At 38.6% G+C, this 20,355-nt stretch overlaps 1 protein-coding gene across 7 annotated transcripts in view; it reads right to left on the bottom strand.

Moving 5' to 3' along the window:
• Positions 1 to 20,355, bottom strand: part of TRAK2 (trafficking kinesin protein 2) — a 66,274-nt gene that overhangs the window by 43,916 nt on the left and 2,003 nt on the right. For 2 of the 7 annotated variants that reach the window (XM_010336436.3, XM_010336434.3), the window contains exon 2: positions 4 to 293. In XM_010336436.3, coding sequence (XP_010334738.3) covers positions 4 to 94 — 91 coding nt within the window. In that variant the 5' untranslated portion in view covers positions 95 to 293. The other 5 variants (XM_074399267.1, XM_074399269.1, XM_010336435.3 and 2 more) reach the window with 5 other exon arrangements.

Genomic DNA, 20,355 nt, shown 5'->3' with positions numbered 1-20,355 from the left:
TACCAGTGATGCTCTCCGAGTCTCTGTGATTGCTATTCATGAGGTTTTCTTCACCTGTTGGTGATATAAAAATTGCATTCTGGGATTGACTCATACAGGATCCTTTCTTGCTTTGGTTGAGAAGGACAGCTTTGGTATGAATCAGAGTAAAGGAAATCCATCAAGCCATTCAATAATGAAATGGATTTGGTCACATGGGTATTTTCTTTTAGAAAGATTTTCTCCGATGAGTCAAATGACATCTGTAGCAATGAGCACCCTCATGTGATTATCACACCTTGGACAGTCATGACCTACAACAAAAACACATCAAGTGACTAGAATTCAGCATGCTCTTTAACAACAGAAACCTAATTAATTAAAATATCCATCATTAAAAATGTTTTTCTAAGGATACATACAACACGGATAAATCCCATGCTGGAAGAAAGAAGTCAGACAAAAAAAAGAGTACATAGTTTATTATTTCATTTATATAAAATTCTAGAAAATGTCAACTTATCTATAGTGACAGAAAGCAGATGAGTGGCTACCTGGGGTTAAGGGAGGAATTACTAAGGGAGAGGAGAAAGTTTTTGGAATGATGAATATATTCATTATTTTGACTGCGGTGATGGTTTTACAAACGTGTATCAAAAGTGATTAATTTGTACACTTGAAATGTGTAATTTGATGCATGTTAATTATATTTAAATAAAACTTTAATTTTTTTAAAAAGATATAAAGATATAAAGTAATACACTAATAACATATTGTAGGGTCTATAACATACGTAGTAGAATGTTTTGCAGTAGCACAAAGACCAGGAGGAGGGAAATGGGCACATACTATTGTAAGGCTTTTAGATTAAACATGAAAGAGTAACATATGGCTTGAAGATAGACTGTGATAAGTATACTATAAACCTGAAATCAACCAATTAAAAAACTCAAGAATTACAGATAGTAAACCAGTGAAGAAGATGAAATGGAATAGTACAAAACAGGATTTTTTAATCCTACCACAATTACATTTTGGGCCAGGTATTGCTTCATCATATGCATTGTAGGATCTTTTACCTACTAAGTGCCAGCAAAATCCCTTCCTTAGACTCTCTCCAGTTCCATCCAAAATGTCTCCAGACATTGCCAGATGTCCCCTTGGGGTGGGGGGGTGTGTGCAAAATCATCCCCAGTTCAGAACCACTGATACAATAGATGTTCAACTTCACTCATAATTAAAACAAAAATACAAACAAAAAAGTGTTCACTTACTAGATTAGCAAACATGAAGTTTTACTACATTCTTTGCTGGAGATGATGTGGAAAAAGGAGCTCTTTTATACCTTGTTGATAAAAGTGTAAATTGGGGCTGGGCATGGTAGCTCATGCCTGTAATCCCAAGATCTTGGGAGGCTGAGGCAGGTGGATCACTTGAGGTCAAGAGTTCAAGACCAGCCTGGCCAACATGGTGAAATCCTGTCCCTACAACAAATACAAAAATTAGCTGGGCGTGGTGGCGGGCACCTGTAATCCCAGCTACTTGGAAGGCTGAGGCAAAAGAATCGTTTGAACCTGGGAGGCAGAGGTTGTGGTGAGCTGAGATTGCGCCACTGCACTCCAGCCTGGGTGACACAGCAAGACTCTGTCTCAAAAAAAAAAAAAAGGTACAAATTGGTACAAGCTTTCAGAAGGCTATTTGGCAGTGTCTACCAAACTTTTACATGCATACATGCTGTAACTCAACAGTTCTACCACCAGGAATTTACAGAATAGATATACTCACAAAGTGTGCCAAGATGTAGGGATAAGGATGCCCATACAGTATTGGTTTGGGAAAAAAAAGCATATACCACACAACTGAACTAAATGTCCACAAATAAATGGTTTATAATAATGGTACATACAAAGGAATGTAATGTACTAAATATATGTGCACACTTAAAAAATTAGGAACTGTCATCAGTAAAACTTCAATTCTACTTATTTCATTTATATCAAGACAGTCTCTGCTTGGCAACTTGTGGCTTTTACTTATAGTTAATTCATTCTCATATCTACTCTTTACAGGCACCATAAAAATTCAGTAAGAGAGTTACCCTCAAGAAGTAGTAATGAACAAAGTAAATAAAGGAGACTGAATATGGTTACTAGGGTAGAGGAATAGAGAAGCATTTTGAGCAAATCCTAGGGAGGAAAGTTTCAGAGATAGAATGTGAACAGAATTAAACATTACACGAAAGTCAAAAGGAAAATTTGGTTTATTTAAAAAGGGGTAAGGGACCAAAAAATCAATGATAACTTTCCAGAAACCAGTTCAGCCAAGAGGTTAGAATCAAAGCCAGGCTGCAAGGTGTTGGTAAGTGAGATGGTAAGAGTGAAGTTTAGTGAGTACAGACCATGATTTCCCAATACCTAGACTCTCAGATTTTCACAGATTAGTAAAATGTCAAACACTTCCATAGTTATTGTCATGGAATTCCTATTACTTTGTAATAGAGCAAACATTTTAGTTTAAAAAAAAAAAAAAGAGAGACACAACAAATAGCAGTCCTTCCCAATAAAGGAGTTTATAATTTTATGTTGGAACAACAACAACAAAACACACACACACACACACACACACACACACACATATATATAATGTATATATATGTATATGTGACACAGGGTCTTGCCTGTTGCTCTGTCACCCAGGATGGAGTGCAGTGGTGCAAGAACCACAGGAATTCTCCTGCCTCAGCCTCAGCCTCCCAAGTAGCCGGGATTACAGGCATGCACCACCACACCTGGCTAATTTTGTGTTTTTAGTAGAGACAGGATTGCACATGTTGGTCAGCTAGTCTCAAATTTCTGACCTCAGGTGATTTGCCCTCCTGGGACTCCCAAAGTGCTAGGATTACAGGCATGAGCCACTGCATCCCACCCTAGAAAGCTTTTTTTTTTTTTTTTTTTTTTTTTTTTTTTAAAAGTAGTAAGTTACATGCTTGTGAAGAGAGAAAAGGAAAGGAGAGGAAGATAGTGAATAGGGAAGGATGAAAAAGAATAGGATAAAAGCAAAGTATCTCTCATACTAGTCCACACTGATTCTCAGAGCTGTGGTTCTTTTAATCATATTTGAATCAAAGACCACTTTGAAAATCTAATGATAATTTTGGGACCTTATACCCACCACTCTGTTACGTACTAGCTGGTTTGATTATGCGTTTACATTACTATTTCTATTTTTCAGTTTCTATTTCTGCATTTATATACATCAAACAGGAACACAAAAATTATATCCTTTCACATATGGACTCTAGATCTTTGTTCTATAGAAGGGGTTCCTGGTCCCCAGGCAATAGACCTGTACCTGCCAGTGGCCTGTCAGGAACCAGGTGACAAAGCAGGAGGTGAGTGAGCGAAGCTTCATCTGTATTTACAGTGGCTCCCCATCACTCGCATTACTGCCTGAGCTCTGCCTCCTGTCAGATCAGCAGTGGCATTAGATTCTCATAGGAGCCCAAATGCTATCGTGAACTGTGCATTCAAGGAATCTAGGTTGTGTGCTCCTCTATGAGAATCTAATGCCTGATGATCTGTCACTATTTTCCATCACCCCTAGATGGGACTGTCTAGTTGCTGGAAAATAAGCTCAGGGCTCCCACTAATTCTACATTATGATGAGTTGTATAATTATTTCATTATATATTATAATGTATTAATAATAGCAATAAAGTAGACATTAAATGTAATACGCTTGAATCATCCCCAAACCACCCTCCCCATCTCCTATGGTCTGTGGAGAAATTGTCTTCCACAAAACTGGTCCCTGGCGCCAGAAAGGTTGGGGAGCTCTGTTCTAGAAAACTGCTTTTAAAATTAGCTTTGGAGATTTTGCTAATGGTTCAGTCTTAAATCTTGCATACCAGAATAGAGAAAAACAAGTTGAACTAAGAACTAAGTCCACCTTAAGAGTCATACAGGAAAAATGCAGAATTCCAGGGCAATTCAGGAACTGGCCCAGCCTGCAGACTGTGCACCAGGTCAGGGGTGATCTGGCAATGGTATGCTCTTCCCGGGGACTTTTTAGATCTAAATAAACTCTCTGGACATGCCCTAGTCTAAATCTGAGCTCCTCAGAAAGATCAGTTTGGAGTAGCAGTACTGAACGCAGTATCACGGATGCAGCCTGACATTAGACAAGTCTGAATTTTAACCTTATTTACTGCTTTTTTGAACTTGGGCACATTATTTAACATTTTTCAGTCTCATTCCACATTGTCAAAATGGGGATACTAATAACTACCCTTTATAAGAAGGGTCAGACATGAGGACTAAATAAAAATGACAAATTCCTAGTTTGGTACCCAACATACAGTAGACACTCAAATGTGCATTCCTGTGAGCTTTCCCCTATCTCTCAGGCCTGAGAAAAGGATGATGTCTTCCACCTAATATTTCTTAAATTTCTGGCTCAACAGCCAACTCTGTACACAGAATGACTACCATGTTTGAGTATGTAGTAGATGCGGTCTGAAGATTACTGCTGAGTAATCTTCACATAGAAGGATATAAGGACTAAGAAACTTTGCTCCTGCTAATAAAGTTTCAAGTGCATAAAGCTGGGATTATCAAGGGTGATGATTACTAAAGCTCATTCTTTCATGGGTCTGAGGAAGGTTTGCTAATAACAAAAAGTCTTAACTACACCTAGTATCTTTCTCCATAGCAATGTGGCTATACATTTCCTGTTGCTGCCACAATAAACTACCACAAACTTGGTGGTTTAAAACAACACCAATTTATGATCTTACAGTTCTGAAGGTCAGAAAAATGAAAAGGTTTCAATGGACCAAAACCAAGGTGTTAGAAGGGTTGTGCTCCCCGCTTCTGGAGGCTCCAGGGAAAAAAATCATTCCCTTGCCTTTTCTAGCTTCTAGAGTTGTATTACTTGGCTCAAGGTCTCTTCCACCATCTTCTATGCCAGCAGCATAGCATCTTCAAACCTCTCTGCTTCTACCGTCATACTGTCTTCTGCTGTCAAATCTTCTTTGCCTCACTCCTATAAAGGACACCTGTGATTACATTTAAGGTCAAACTGCATAATCCAGCATAATTTTCCACCTCAAGATCCTTAATGTAGTCATGTCTGCAAAGTCCTTTTGGCATGTAAGGTAATATTCATAGGATCCAGAAGATCAAGATCTGGGTATCTTTGAGGGCCAGCATTCAGCCTACCTTAGTGGTTAAGAATGTGGATTCTGAAACTAGAGTGTCTAAATTTGAACTCCAGCCCCATCACTTACTGGTTGGGTGATTGTGGACAAATTACTTGACCTCATTTTTTCATCTGTTAAGTGGGCCTAATAATAGGATCTACTTTATGGGGATCAAGTGAATTATGAGAGGATAACAGTAGCAGCTACCTCATGTATTGATTATTATTAATATTTCTATAATTAATATTACTATTTGATGATATTATTATTGTTATTGTACCTTACACAATGCTAGGCACAATCTAAGGCCTACTTTCAATTGCTTGATAGCATCTTCTTTCAACCTAAGAAACAATTCACTTCCTGCCTTCTGATGAGTGATGTTAGCTTAGTGTCATTAATCATTCTCTTCCTGTCTCTCTGATGCATGAATAAACCAAAAGCTTATACAGAGTCCTAAATGCAGTAGAAACTAATCTTTGGCAAACACAAATGACACATTTCCAGTACCTTTCCTAGTCTGTGCACATGTATTCTTTGAACTTTTTTCAGGGCCATGTACTTTCTTTGTTGGATCTTTATTCACTCTTTTTAGGAACAACTTCACTGCTTTTCTTTACAAAACAACCAATCAGGCATGTATTATTTAACAAGAAGCCAGCCTTTGTAATCCATGCACATTAAGAAGAACATAAAGTAAAATAACCAAGTAACTTCTTTTAAGAGGCATGAGACTTCAAAAGAACAACCATAACACATCATTGACATAAATATTGCTGGCAGGACACAACATGGCTAATGACTTAGATAGTTTAGCCCAGCCACGGAACTAATTGGTCAACAGTGAATGCCTAAATATAGGCCCTGTGCCTAAAAAAATCTTGCTACTTCCTTAAAACAGGATACTCTGGCCAAAACAGCCTTATTGAGAAAGCTAAAACAACTCTGGGAAAGTTCACCTCTGCTGGGCATAGAGCCTGGGATTGCAAAAAATGCAATTATTTAGTGAAACATGTACACTGGAAATAGATTCAAAATTTTTATTTTATAAGCAATACTTTGGGGATTAATTTAAAACACATGTGGGCTGCTGATCTGCATGCAGGAACAGTGCCAATCACCAATTCAGCAACAGCTCTCTTAGGCAGTGGCAACCTAACCCAGACAAAAGATAAGCTAATTTTAAAAATGATAATTTACCATGTCCCTACAGAAAATAATATATTTTTGACAAAGACAGTGACTTACTAATTGTAATGTATCTGGCTACACTATGGATAAAGTTTACAAAAAAACCACAGCAATTTAAAAACCAGATATTAAACCATATAAAGACGCTATCATGGCTTCAGCCCTAAGAGCTGAAAAAAAACAATGTCAGGAGGAATGTCACCAGCAAAACCCAGCCTGGACAGTGAGCGGCAGACCTCAGGAAGGCAGAGGCCACATATCACCATCCAGCTGCACCGATGCCGCAGGAAAGCTACACACTGGCTACATTCAGCACAGCTGTTCTATCAGCAATTGTAAAGTTCACCCTGAGGAAATAGGATTTGTGACCAGCAAATATTTTGTCCCTCTTTTTAATTGCCATTTGACTTAAAGATAAGTAGGGTGTTCAGAATATGAAATATATGGAGGTCGCTCTACTTACAAATAGGTTGGATTCCAAAATGCTGCTAAATCCATTAGTTTCAACGTCCAAAACCATGCATGAGATTTAGGCTTACGGGGTCAGTATTTCCTCCTAGTTGATATATTTTAGGCATTTTAAGAACTGCCTGTTTGTTTATAATGAATATCTTCTGAGGCAGGCAACCCCTCCCTGACACAATCTTCACCAACAGGAGAAGGGAGGTAACCTCTGGCAGCTAAGGAATCCATATCAGAGCTTCACCTGCAGATTAGAGAAGGCCTTGAACCCATGGTGCCATCTGCGGTTTTTGATAAGTTTCCATAGCAGCACTTTCATTCACCATGCTTAGTTTTTAAGTTCTTGAATTCTTAACCTTCACCTTTCACTAAACAGAAATTCCACTTTAACACCAATCCTCTGCCAAAACCATTTCAGTCAGTCACATTTCTTCACCTCTGGCTGCTGTCAAACTGCATAGGTACATCTTTCATCACACATGGGACTGCCCTTCATAATCATTCTTATTGTACAATGACATATATAATCTGTATAAGTTTCTCACTTTCAAATTTTTACACTATTTCTACTTTTGTGCCCATTAATAAATCACTAGCATTGCTTTTAGGGACAAAATAGGATTTGTAATGTAGAATACCTCAAAACTATGCACATATAAAACAAACATGCTATAAATAATAATAACAGCCAAGTTGAAAATATTCATCTGTTGGTGATTGGCAGAGCTGAATCCCTTGCTCTGGAGTATACTTTGACCCTATCCACAAGGTTCAAAAGTTACAAGTTTTAAGAAGAGTTTCAAAAAATTTATAAGAAAGGTAATCTACCACGGCAAAGACTTTCTGTCCTGTAGATTTATACCCCCAAATCATGATACTTTTGGATTACAGAATAAAAGACTAAAAGGACACCAAACTCAAGAAATTGGATAAGCAACTGAATAAGCAATAGCAACATGTTTTCAAACTATACTTCTGGACAGGAATTCTATCTTTTGCTTGATGTCTCAAAGTGACAGTATCAAAGGAGATAGGAGATACATAAAAATGCTTAATACAGCATTGGCTAATATTTATACATTTCTAGTTTTATGCCTTGCTCCCATCATCCATTTTCAAATTCGCTGTTTCTATAAATGGTCATGATTGGCTTAGAAATCTGAATAAGAAAGCAAACTTGTTATTTGGGAGTCAAAAGTAATTGAGTGATGGTCATATGTAGTTTAGTCAAAGGAAATAAGATAGCTCAATAATACTAAAAGTAAACCTCAAACGGGCAGACTTCAATCTCACATTCATAAGACAGTCTTGATTTGCTTCTCTTTTTTTAAATTTGAGACAGGGTCTTACTCCGTTACCCAGGTTAGAGTGTAGTGGTGTGATCTCCATTCACTGCAACCTTCACCTCCCTGGCTCAAGTGATCCTCCCACCTCAGCATCCTAAGTAGTTGAGACTACAGGCACCTGCCACCAAGCCCAGCTAATTTTTGTATGTTTTTGTAGAGATGGGGTTTTACCATGTTGTTCAGGCTGATCTCGAATTCCTAAACTCAAGTGATTTGCCGGCCTTGGCCTCCCAAAGTGAGGGGATTATAGGCATAAGCCACTATGCCTGGCCTTGATTTCTTTCTTTAAAAGAAAGAGCAGCTTGACATAAACCCTACCTGAAATTCTGTAGCCTCTTAAGTGAGCAATATGTTCTCTATGCCATTTGACATAAAAGCTATCCAAGATATATAGTGATATTCAATATAACATTGCAAAAGCCTTTTCAAGATAGATTTTCTTATAACTTTTCAAGATTGAAGGGTGAGTTTAGTAAGCATTATTTAAATATTTGAAAGTTAGATCAATGAAGAAAATAAGTTTTACTAAAAGGATTATTACCAAATCATATTTAATAAAGTATACATTTTATTATCTTAACATTTGACAACAGAGCTTCTCTTAGAAAAGAAATACTTTTTGTTTGGGAAAACACTTGGAAAAGTCTCTTAAGGTACAGGGTAAGGCCTCAGCATCAAAAAAGGCTAAACTGCTCTGCATGAGACTAGGGAAATAACTGTGTTTTCTTTCTCCTAAAAGGGAGAGGGAAGAGAAATGTACCATGTTACTTGTTTTGACCTCCTAAAAGTAGTAAATGGAACACAGACAAAAAATAAATCTTTAGTCCAATAAATTAAGTCTACCTCTATCTTAGTATCTTGCAATGACAGGCATTCAACAAATCTCTGCTGAATGAATGAATCAGGCTGTAGTCAAGTTACATCCTTGTAGTCTATAGTAGGGAGGAAAATGAACTACATAAGAACATGAGACTGTTAGAACACACGGAAATGGAAAGCTTTCTTAGCCTAATTTACAAAAATCTACATAAGTCTTTCATGGGTTTCACGAAGGGTGTGTGTACATGCAGGGCTATATCAACTAAGCCCATCAGTTACTATGAAGGTGCAAACATTCCCTAGAGATGGGACTGACAACATAATGGCAAAATTACCACAAAATCTTTTTTTTTTTTTTTTTTTTTTTGAGACGGAGTTTCGCTCTTGTTACCCAGGCTGGAGTGCAATGGCACGATCTCGGCTCAACGCAACCTCTGCCTCCTGGGTTCAGGCAATTCTCCTGCCTCAGCCTCCTCAGGAGCTGGGATTATAGGCATGTGCCACCATGCCCAGCTAATTTTTTGTATTTTTAGTAGAGACGGGGTTTCACTATGCTGACCGGGATGGTCTCGATCTCTTGACCTCGTGATCCACCCGCCTCGGCCTCCCAAAGTGCTGGGATTACAGGCTTGAGCCACCGCGCCCGGCCACCACAAAATCTTTAACACTTTTCTTTTTGTTTTGTTTTCCATAGTTTTCTTATTTTAAAAAACATTGATGGTAAGATGTTTTCCTCCTAAAGTCCATACATGATAATGAGGAAAGTTCAATAAACTGCCATGGGAGGAAAGAAAGAAGTCCTTAGGTAGACCAGTCTGAAAGTGATTTGATGACTCAGGATTATTACTAAGAATAGCAATTACTGTGTTATAATACAATGACTACAGTGGTATCCTCCAGGATTATAAACTTTTAAAGAGCTTTTTCTGGGTGATGTAGCCAAGACGGCAAAATAGAAAATAACCTGCTCATATCTGGTCCCCAACAAGTCTGCATCCATCCATAGTTAAAGAGCTCTTTGTCCCTGTACTAAATAATCCCATGCTAATTTTTTTGAGATTTTAAGTCCATTTCTAATTTTGCCTCCTCCCTCCTGTGAGGCTATCAACTATTACACTTTACTGCTGCTAGTTTGCCTCTCCCCTTTCTAACCTGCTGTTGGCTGAGAAACTAGATAACCAGGTTATCAGAACACTCACGAGGTGTCTGCTTGACTGAACTCCAGGACCTGTTTTTCTGCCCTTGGCTGGTTTCCCAAGTACCTCTTTCTTTCATCCCTCCAGCACCAGGGATTTAGCTGGCTTTCTCCTTGTCCTTTGGCACTGTTGGCAAGTGCTTTTCTCACCTGGTATTCTTTTACCTAGGCTAGCTATGAATACACTCTGTCCTTTCTTAACTGTCTCCTAAGAAAAGACTGGTCTTCTTCTATTCTTTTGTGAGAATTTTACTGTTAATTGCTAGGGGAAATATAAAGTGGATTATAAATATGTAAAAAAAGGTTTAGGAAATCTGAACATTCCTCATTGTGATTTTTGCTCTTAACCCATTTATGCCTAGTGTTCCATGACTGGAATGCTAAGCTTGTGGGAGTTATTTATATCCTACTGCTCAAGGTCATCGCCAAGCTCTGATTTCTTGCACACAAAAATTTGATAGGAGGCTAAGGCAGAAGAATCGCTTGAACCCCAGAGTAGAAGGCTGCAGTGAGCCGAGATCTCATCATTGCACTCTAGCCTGGGCGACAAGAGTGAAACTCTGTCTCAAAAAAAAAAAAAAAAAGTGCAACCACTGGCATAGATGGGTTAATCAGTGTTTACTGACTCCCTTTCTTGGATGATCCCAGAAGATGGCTGCTCACTAGTCATTTCTCCCTCATTATACTGCAAGCTCCTCAAAAGAAGGGATCTTATCGTTTATGTCCAGAACCTAACAGCAACAGGCACACAGTAGTCTTGCAAAATACGCGCCTGCTACCTAGAAGCTTAATCATTAAAAATACCAATACACTGAATTACAGAAGTAATTTAATGAACAAAGTTGATATTAATATGTTTTCAATACAACATCAACTAAAGGAATTGGCTTGAAAAACACAACTAAGATTGAACATTCTAAAGTAAAACACGTGCTTTATGAAAAACTGCATAAAAGAGTTTGTTGTTAAAAGCGTGCTTAATCATTTTTATAGCAATGACACAGTACTTACTTTTCTGTAATAACTAAAAAGAACTAGTTGTCAGTCTCATAGGAAAGCCAAACTGAACATTCATTTGGCTCATTGCTTAGTTTTATCACAATTTCCACTAAGAATTTGCATATGAATGCATTTAAAATAAGCCCCACATCAAATGAGAAATGACCAGATATCTTCTTTTAAAAACTCACAATTCCTAATAAAAGCTTCATTTGTAGTCTTTTAATTTTGTAACTAAAAATAAAGACAAATTCAGAGGTTTGGCCTAGTACTAGCTGAGAAAGTTAATGGTTGAAATGTTTTCTTAGTTGTTAAATTACATGCTTTAGGAACAATAGTAGCATCTCGGAGACAGTTTAGTTGGTTTCTAGTCTCCTCCTCCTCTCTTACTCCAGACAGTGTGTTCTTTCTTTTTATTTTACCCCCAGAGACAGAGTCTTGCTCTGTCACCCAGGCTGGAGTGCAGTGATGCTATTTCGGTCACTGCAAACTCCGCCTCCCAGGTTTAAGCAATTCTCCTGCCTCAGTCTTTAGGGTTGCTGGGATTACAGGCGCATGCCACCAGGCCCACGTAATTTTTGTATTTTTAATAGAGATGAGGTTCCACCATGTTGGATAGGTTGGTCTCGAACTCCTGACCTCGTGATCCGCCTGCGCTGGCCTCCCAAAGTTAGGGTTGCTGGGATTACAGGTGTGAGCCACGGTGCATGGCCAACACTGTGCTCTTTCTCAACCAGCAAGCTTCCTTTTGTTTTGAGGTATACCACTGGTCTGAATAACCTCAAAGAGAGGTGCCTATGGTGGAAAGCAATACGAGCAGAGAGCAGAGATTTGAAGCTTGGACCCCTGGAGAGAGACCTTACAATGCTCATTCTCAAACTCCTCACTGGATCATTTCTTTCCATTTTCTCCCCTCGATCCTTAAATGTTAGTGTCTTCCAGAGTTCCAACCGTGACCATATTTTGCACTGCTCCGTTGTAGTTGCTTTTTGCCAACCAACCACTACTAGAAATTAAATTAAATTTTAAAATTTAAAATTTAAAATCAAATTTTAAATTAAATTATCTTTTTAGCGACTCCCAATCTGGCTCTTCAGACAGACTTCTTGACTTCACTAATTTCCCACAGGCTGATTATGATCCACTGAATACTATATTCCTCCAGCCCTCACCCTGCCACATCCAATCCATTAACAAATCCTGTACACTCTACTACCAATATATACCTCAAATCTACTCACTTTTCTCCATCCTCTCTTCCACCATCCTAGTTCAAGCCATTATTATCCAGCAAACCTCCTAACAGGTCTCCATGCTTAATCACAGCCTTAATGTTTAAGCCATGATTAAGCATGGAGCCCCCTGTTATGTTAGTCTTTTCCATTCTCTATAAGGCAGCATGAATAGTGTTTTTAAAGCTAAACTCCTTCTTTTTTTTTTTTGTTTTTGTTTTTGTTTTTTTTTTTTGAGACAGAGTTTCACTCTTGTTACCCAGGCTGGAGTGCAATGGCGCGATCTCGGCTCACCGCAACCTCCGCCTCCTGGGTTCAGGCAATTCTCCTGCCTCAGCCTCCTGAGTAGCTGGGATTACAGGCACGTGCCACCATGCCCAGCTAATTTTTTTTTTTTGTATTTTTAGTAGAGACGGGGTTTCACCATGTTGACCAGGATGGTCTCGATCTCTTGACCTCGTGATCCACCCGCCTCGGCCTCCCAAAGTGCTGGGATTACAGGCTTGAGCCATCGCGCCCGGCCCTAAACTCCTTCTTAAAGAAATCCAAAGGTTCTCATAGTACCTACAATAAAACCACACCTCTCATCACAGTCTGTGAGGTCTGGCCTAGCCTAGTCTGCCCCTGCCTTCTTTTCCTCCTTCATCTTGTACCACTCTCCTCCTTGCTCATACTCAGTCACAGAGACACAGATCTTTGCTTACGTCTTTTAATTCCTCATCACACTCTCTCTTATCTATGAGCCTTTGTAACTGTTGTTCATTGTACCTGGAATACTCTTTCTCTCTTGTTCTTTATATGCCAAATACTTCTCACATTTAAGTCTCAGCTTAAAACTTACCAGTCTACTTGATCTAAAATAGCCTCCTCTGCCCACTTTTGTTCTCTAACTCAGCATCTAATTTGTTTCTTTCACATATATTACAAAAATTGTAATAATATATGTGTGAAAGAAACAAATTAGATGCTGAGTTAGAGAACAAAGGTAGGCAGAAAAGGCTATTTTATTTTTTCTTGAAAGGAAAGAGAGGGTGCCATCTTCTCCCTCCTCCTTGCTGATCAGAAGAATATAAAATGTCAGAAGCTCAGGCAACTCAATAAATAATTGGTGCTGAAATGAACTATTAGCTAAACTGGTGGGGGAATTCTTTCACCATTAACAAGCATAATTAATCAACTCCACTGTTACACATACAGTATAATACTCTTAAATTAGACCCTATTTAACCATTCCTTTCTTTTTTGTGACTTGTCAAAAAGCTTTCTCAAAAGGAAACAGCTTAAAGTTTGGCAAACACTGAGAGATAAATATAGAGAAGCTCCAAAGACCTCAAGGATCTTTACAAAATGAATTAGTTCCACCACTATACCACCAGCAGACTTTGTACACTAATTTTCTAGCAAAAATAAACCACAATTCAGGGTAGTTACACAGGGTATCGCCAAGGTTATGTGAGTCAGTGGTAAAGCTAATAATAAAGTCAGAACATTACTTAAACATGTAAATATTAAAGAGCCAGTTGAAAAAGAAAATTTCTATAAAATTACCTCAATTAACAACTGGTCAAACATCTGTTCATTGAACAACTTTCAACAAATGCCATTTGAATTAAACCAAAAGCACTAAAAACCAATAAATAGTAGTATTCAACAGCCTCTGTCCAAAGGGAGGTTAAAGATTTAAGAAGTCTAAGCTCCAAAAGGGAGAGCTCTAATGATCTAGAATAGATCTACTATCCAATGAGCTAAGAAATCTACAAAAATAAGATACTACCAGATAATAAATACTTGATCAGTGTTGTAACAGAATTGTCAGGAGAGAGCTCTTTTCTAGCTGGCTTCACACAGGATGTGAGATTTAAGGTGCACTTCTTAAGGAGGAAAAGATTTGGATAGGTGAGAAGAGTATCTGGCAGGAGAAAATAATAACAATACCCATCAGAAAGTAGCAGACAGAGCCAGGTTGGCAGCAATATACAGACCAATTTGAGTGGGAAGAATTATGGGGAAGGTATTTAGAGATTTAAATTTGACTAGTTCAGATTAAGAAGTCTGAAGCTGATCCTGCAGGGAACACATTTCTAAACAGAAGTGACATTTGAGAGAAATAAATGTTAATGCAGGATGCAGGATCAATTTTGGGAATGGAGAGATTAGAGACAAAAATAATTAGAAAATTTTATCACATTATACATGGATTATTTTAATAAAGGTATAAACTAGGTGAATGGAAACTGTGAGAAGGATTTGCAGGTTTGTGAGATAGTAAAAATAGGACCTGTGAACTGATGAACTGGGGATAGATGAAATTTTTCCTCTCCTAAAAGATAAACTACTTCTGGCATATGCTTCAATTATTCGGGCTTGAAACCTTACAACTTCTCTTGCCCCTCACTTCCTGAGAATTCTCTTCCCCAGACATTTGCTACCCTCCTCACACACTGGCTTCTCCAGCTTCCCCAACCACACAATATATTCCAGCCAAAACAAAGGAGTGCATTTACTAGTTTCCTAGACATACCAAGAAATTCTCAGTCCTATAATTCTGTTCATGCTCTTTCTTCTACCCTTAAAGTCCTTTCCCCATTCTACATATCCAAATTCTAGCCATGCTTCCCACACCAGCTCAATGCCACTTTTCCCAACAGACCTTCTGAGAAACCCCAACTTGAGGGAAGTGCTGCCTCCCAACACTCTCTGCTTTTCTCTAAAGCACTTTTTAAAACCTTAGAGCTGTTCCTTATCTCCTCTGATAAAATGCATGCCTCTTACAGCAAACATACTTATTTTTGTATTGCTCTGCCCTCTTGTCACAAATAAAGATGTTGATAAATATCATATGGCAACAGCACAGTGTGAAGCCAAGAACACAGACTCTGAAGACAGACTGAATCTTAACTCCTTGGACAAGTTACTTAACCTCTCTGTGCTTCAGTATGTTTACAAATAAAATGAACAGTAGGTATTTCAAAAGGTTGTCAGAAAATTTCACTTAAAACGGTGTCACCGCAGTGGTATTAAGATCTGGAAGATGGGGGGAGAGATCCAAGATGGCTGATCACTAGCAGCTCGGGATTGTAGCTCCCAGTGAAAGCACAAAGAACGAGAGGACGCCACACCTTCACACGAATTCTTGTTGCTCACACACCAGGAGATTCCCAGCGGAAGGGCCCCACGGGTCGCCAGCGCGACTCTTCTGACCGACGAGGCGGTTTTGCCGGCACCTCGGAGCGTCGGTTCTTGGTGCAGAGTCAAAAGCACCATCAATCTTAACGCCGCTAATTTAGTCGGCGCAGTGGATTGCTCAGATTTCGGCGCTGAGAATCAATAAGTTGGACGTCCACTCAGAAACCCAATTACAAAGACGGTAATTATAAAGACCACAGATGGATAAATCTACAACGAAGGGAAGAAAACAGCCAAAAAAGGCTGAGAATACCCAAGATCAGAACGCCTCTCCCTCAGCAGGGGATCACAGTTCCTCATCAGCAACGAAACAAGGCCTGATGGAGAACGAGCGTGTTTCAATTACAGAAGCAGGCTTCAAAATGTGGATAATAAGAAACTTCTGTGAATTAAAAGAACTTGTTCAAACCCAATCTAAAGAAACTAAGCACTTTGAAAAAAGGTTTGACGAAATGTTAACAAGAATACACAATTTAGAGAGGAATGTAAGTGAATTGATGGAGCTGAAAAACACAATACGAGAACTGTGTGAAGTATGCACGAGTTTTAACAGCCGAATTGATCAAGCAGAAGAAAAGATATCAGAGGTCGAAGACCAACTCAATGAAATAAAACAAGACAAGATTAGAGAAAAAAGGATAAAAAGGAACGAGCAAAGTCTCCAAGAAATATGGGACTATGTGAAAAGACCTAATCTACACTTGATAGGTGTACTTGAATGTGACGAAGAGAATGAATCCAAGCTGGAAAATACGCTTCAGGATATTATTCAGGAAAATTTTCCCAACCTAGTAAGGCAGGATAATATACAACTCCAGGTAATACAGAGAACACCACAAAGATATTCCTCAAGAAGAGCAACTCCAAGGCACATAATCGTCAGATTCACCAGGGTTGAAATGAAGGAGAAAATACTAAGGGCAGCCAGAGAGAAAGGTCAGGTTACCCACAAAGGGAAGCCTATTAGACTTACAGCAGATCTCTCGGCAGAAACCCTACAAGCCAGAAGAGAGTGGGGACCAATATTCAACATCCTTAAAGAAAAGAACTTTCAACCCAGAATTTCACATCCAGCCAAACTAAGCTTCATAAGTGAAGGAAAAATAAAGTTTTTTGTGAACAAGCAAGCACTCAGAGATTTCATCACCACCAGGCCTGCTTTACAAGAGCTTCTGAAAGAACCACTACACATAGAAAGGAACAAACAGTATCAGCCTTTCTAAAAAATACCAAAAAGAGCATCAATATAATGAAGAATTTACATCAACTAATGGGCAAAATAGCCAGCTAATATTAAATGGCAGTATTAAACTCACATATATCATTATTAATTCTAAATTTAAATTGACTAAATCCCCCAATCCAAAGACAGACAGGCAATTGGAATAAAAAACTAAAACCCATCAGTATGCTGCATCCAGACCCATCTCACAATCAAGGATACACAAACACTCAAAACAAGGGATGGAGAAAGATTTACCAACCAAACAGAGAGCTAAAATATATAAATAAAAAGCAGAAGTTACAATTTTTGCCTCTGATAAAATAGTCGTTAAAGCAACAAAGATCAAAAGAAGCAAAGAAGGACATTATATAATGATAAAAGGATCAATGCAACAAGAAGAGCTAAAGATCCTAAATATATACACACCCAATACAGGAATACCCAGACATACAAGACTAATAGAGACTTAGACTCCCACACAATTAATAGTGGGAGACTTCAACATTAATATTAGACAGATCAATGAGACAGAAAATTAACAACGATATCCAGGACTTGAACTCAGATCTGGAACAAGTAAACATAATTAACATTTATAGAACTCTCCACTTTAAATACACAAAATATACACTCTTATCAGTACCACATCATATCAACTTAGAAGTTTAAACGAAATGTTGGTTGGCTCCTTGTTTGTTATTCTCTTCCCTCATTTTCTTTTATGTCTCCATTATTAAGGACAATTATAGGCATACTCATATTTAGACTGCATTCTAGCCCGGGCAATAAAGCAATACCCCCATCCTCTCTCCCTCTTCCTCTTTCTCTTTCTTCCTCTTCTTTATTCTTTTTCTTCTTATTAAAAAAAAAAAAAAAAGAATCTCCTTTCCTTCTGCCCCACCTTTCCTCCCCATTCTCTCTTCTTATCTCAAAAACAAAAACAAAAACAAAAACTGTGTCACCATAAAAGTGTCTAAAACGTGTAAGATCATTTTTTACGATGGAAAAATACTGAATATTCTGAAAGTTGTATAAAGCTTTATGATCTATATAAGGAAAAGCAAAATGTCAAAATAAAGCCAGCCTCTGAGTACAAACAGCTATATATAATTTTTTTCTAAATCTTCTTATGTATACCCTAAGGGTTAGCTGTGCCCTTTACAATCTTCATATTAACAGTGGCTCTGCTTTAGTTAGACATTTCAATATTGTGAGAAAACTGTTAGTTCAGCATCCTGTGGCAATAGCTACCTTAGTCTCCTTGCCTCCAGTCTTATTACCTTTAATTTATCCTTTACAAGTCTTAGTCTTTCTAAAACGCAAATCTAATGTTTCTCCACTGCTACAAACCCCCTCCATTCCATCTTCCTTAGCATAAACTTTTTTTTGGGGCGTTAAGGGGGTGGGACGGAGCCTTGCTCTGTTGCCCAGGCTGAAGTACAGTGGCATAATATTGGCTCACTGCCACCTCTGCTTCCCAGGTTCAAGCAATTCTCCTGCCTCAGCCTCATGAGTAGCTGGGATTACAGGCGTGCGCCACCACGCCCAGCTAATCTTTGTATTTGTAGTAGAGGTGGGGTTTTACCATATTGGCCAGGCTGGTCTCCAACTCCTGACCTCAAGTGATCTGCCTGCCTCGGCCTCCTAAACTGCTGGAATTACAGGCGTGAGCCACCGCGCCTGGCCAGAATAAAAGGTAAGCCCCTTGGCATCTCCTGAAAAATCTTCCTAATCTGGCTGCACCCTAGTCTCCAGTTTCATTTCTCTCAACACTTCTCTCCTCACCAAAAAACCTCAATCACCTAACCACAGCTTAAAGGCTTTTCGCGTGTCATTCCTTTTGCCTAGAACTCCTATCTGTTAGTTTGCTAGGGGTTTCATAAAAAAAAATCCCACAGACTGGGTTGCTTCAACAACAGAAACTTATTTTCCTACAATTCTGGAGGCTAGAAGTACAAAATCAAGGTGGTGGCAGGTTTGGTTTCTCCTGAAGCCTCTCCTTGGCCTTCTTGATGTGTCCTCACACAGTCTTTCCTTGGTATGTGCATCTCTGATGTGTCTTTTTGTGTTCACATTTCCTTCTTATAAGAAAAACTGTCAGACTGGATTAGAACCTACCCTAACGGCTTCATCTGAACTTAATCACCCCAAAGCCCTGTCTCCAAATAGTCACATTCTGAGGTTATGGGTGTTAGGGCTTCAACATAATTTTGGGAGGACACAATTCAGCCTATAACAACCCTTTCCCCTTTTCTCTGCCCAGGCTAATTCTCATTTGTTTTCCCAAGACTGGTTTAAGCTTTCTCACTCCAGGCTGGCCTCAGTGTTCTTTCTCTGGGCTCCCAAAGTACCTCTGCATGCTGCTAACCTATTGCTCAATACACTATATTAATTGTCTCTTTCCTTTTTCAAACACATTCCTTAAAAGCAAAGATTAAATTCCTATTATTCGCACAGTGTGTGGCACACAGAAGGTGTTTATTAATAAAGATTTGATCATTGAAGGGAAATGAAAGAAAGAATATAGACCTTGAAGTACAACAAACATGGGTTCAAATCTTGGTTCTACTGTTGACTTATCTATGCCTTTGGACAAGTAATTAAATGCTGAACTTCCATTTTAAATAAGGTAGTTGTAAAGACACATGACAACTTACAACGAAAGCACCCAGCTGTGAGGCTGGTACACAGTAGGTGCTCAATAAATGTTAGACTACGGATTTTGATCTTGTCTGCTGTGACACTCAGTTCTACCATTTAATAGCTACATGACCTTTGGTACATTTATTAACTTCTCTTTGCTTTAGCTGCCTATCTATAAAAACACCTCAGTGCTATTGTGAGGATAAGTTAATGCAGGTAAAACATTATCTATCATATAGTATCATATAAATGTTTCCTATTATTATAAGAACAATGCAGATCTGAACAGATGATTAAACCATGAATAATTTAGTTCCTTTAATTACTAAGTCATTTAAATGTGGCTATTACCTTTTTGCCTCCTATTTGTTACCAACTAAACAGGATGGTAACTAAAGAGGTTCAAAATGGGTACAGGTGATATAATCAGAGCTCAAACATGAAATAAGATCTGTCTTATTCCTCATATTGGTATTTAACATATTTGGGGCACAAAAACAAAGAAATTTTCAGTGGAGAATAACACTTCTCCACTCATATTTAAATTTTTTTTTTTAAGAGATGGCATCTCTGTCACTCAAACTCGAGTGCAGTAGTGCCATCATTGCTCAAGGGATCTTTCGATCTCAGCCTCCCAAGTAGTTGGTACTACAGGTGCAAATAACCACACCCAGCTATTTTTTATTTTTATTTTTGGTAGAGATGAGGCTTTGCTATGTGAACAGGTTGGTCTCAAGCCATTCTCCTGCCTCCGGCTCTCAAAGTGCTGGAATTACAGGCATGTGAGTCACCACGCCCAGCAGGGTCATATTTTTACTTGCAGACTCACAAAACCTGTTAACTGTAAAGAATCTTTTGATAAAAGTCCAGTCTTGTAA

The sequence above is a fragment of the Saimiri boliviensis genome, chromosome 5 (genome assembly GCF_048565385.1).
Source record: "Saimiri boliviensis isolate mSaiBol1 chromosome 5, mSaiBol1.pri, whole genome shotgun sequence".
Taxonomy (NCBI): domain Eukaryota; kingdom Metazoa; phylum Chordata; class Mammalia; order Primates; family Cebidae; genus Saimiri; species Saimiri boliviensis.
This window is presented reverse-complemented; position numbering and strand designations above follow the sequence as displayed.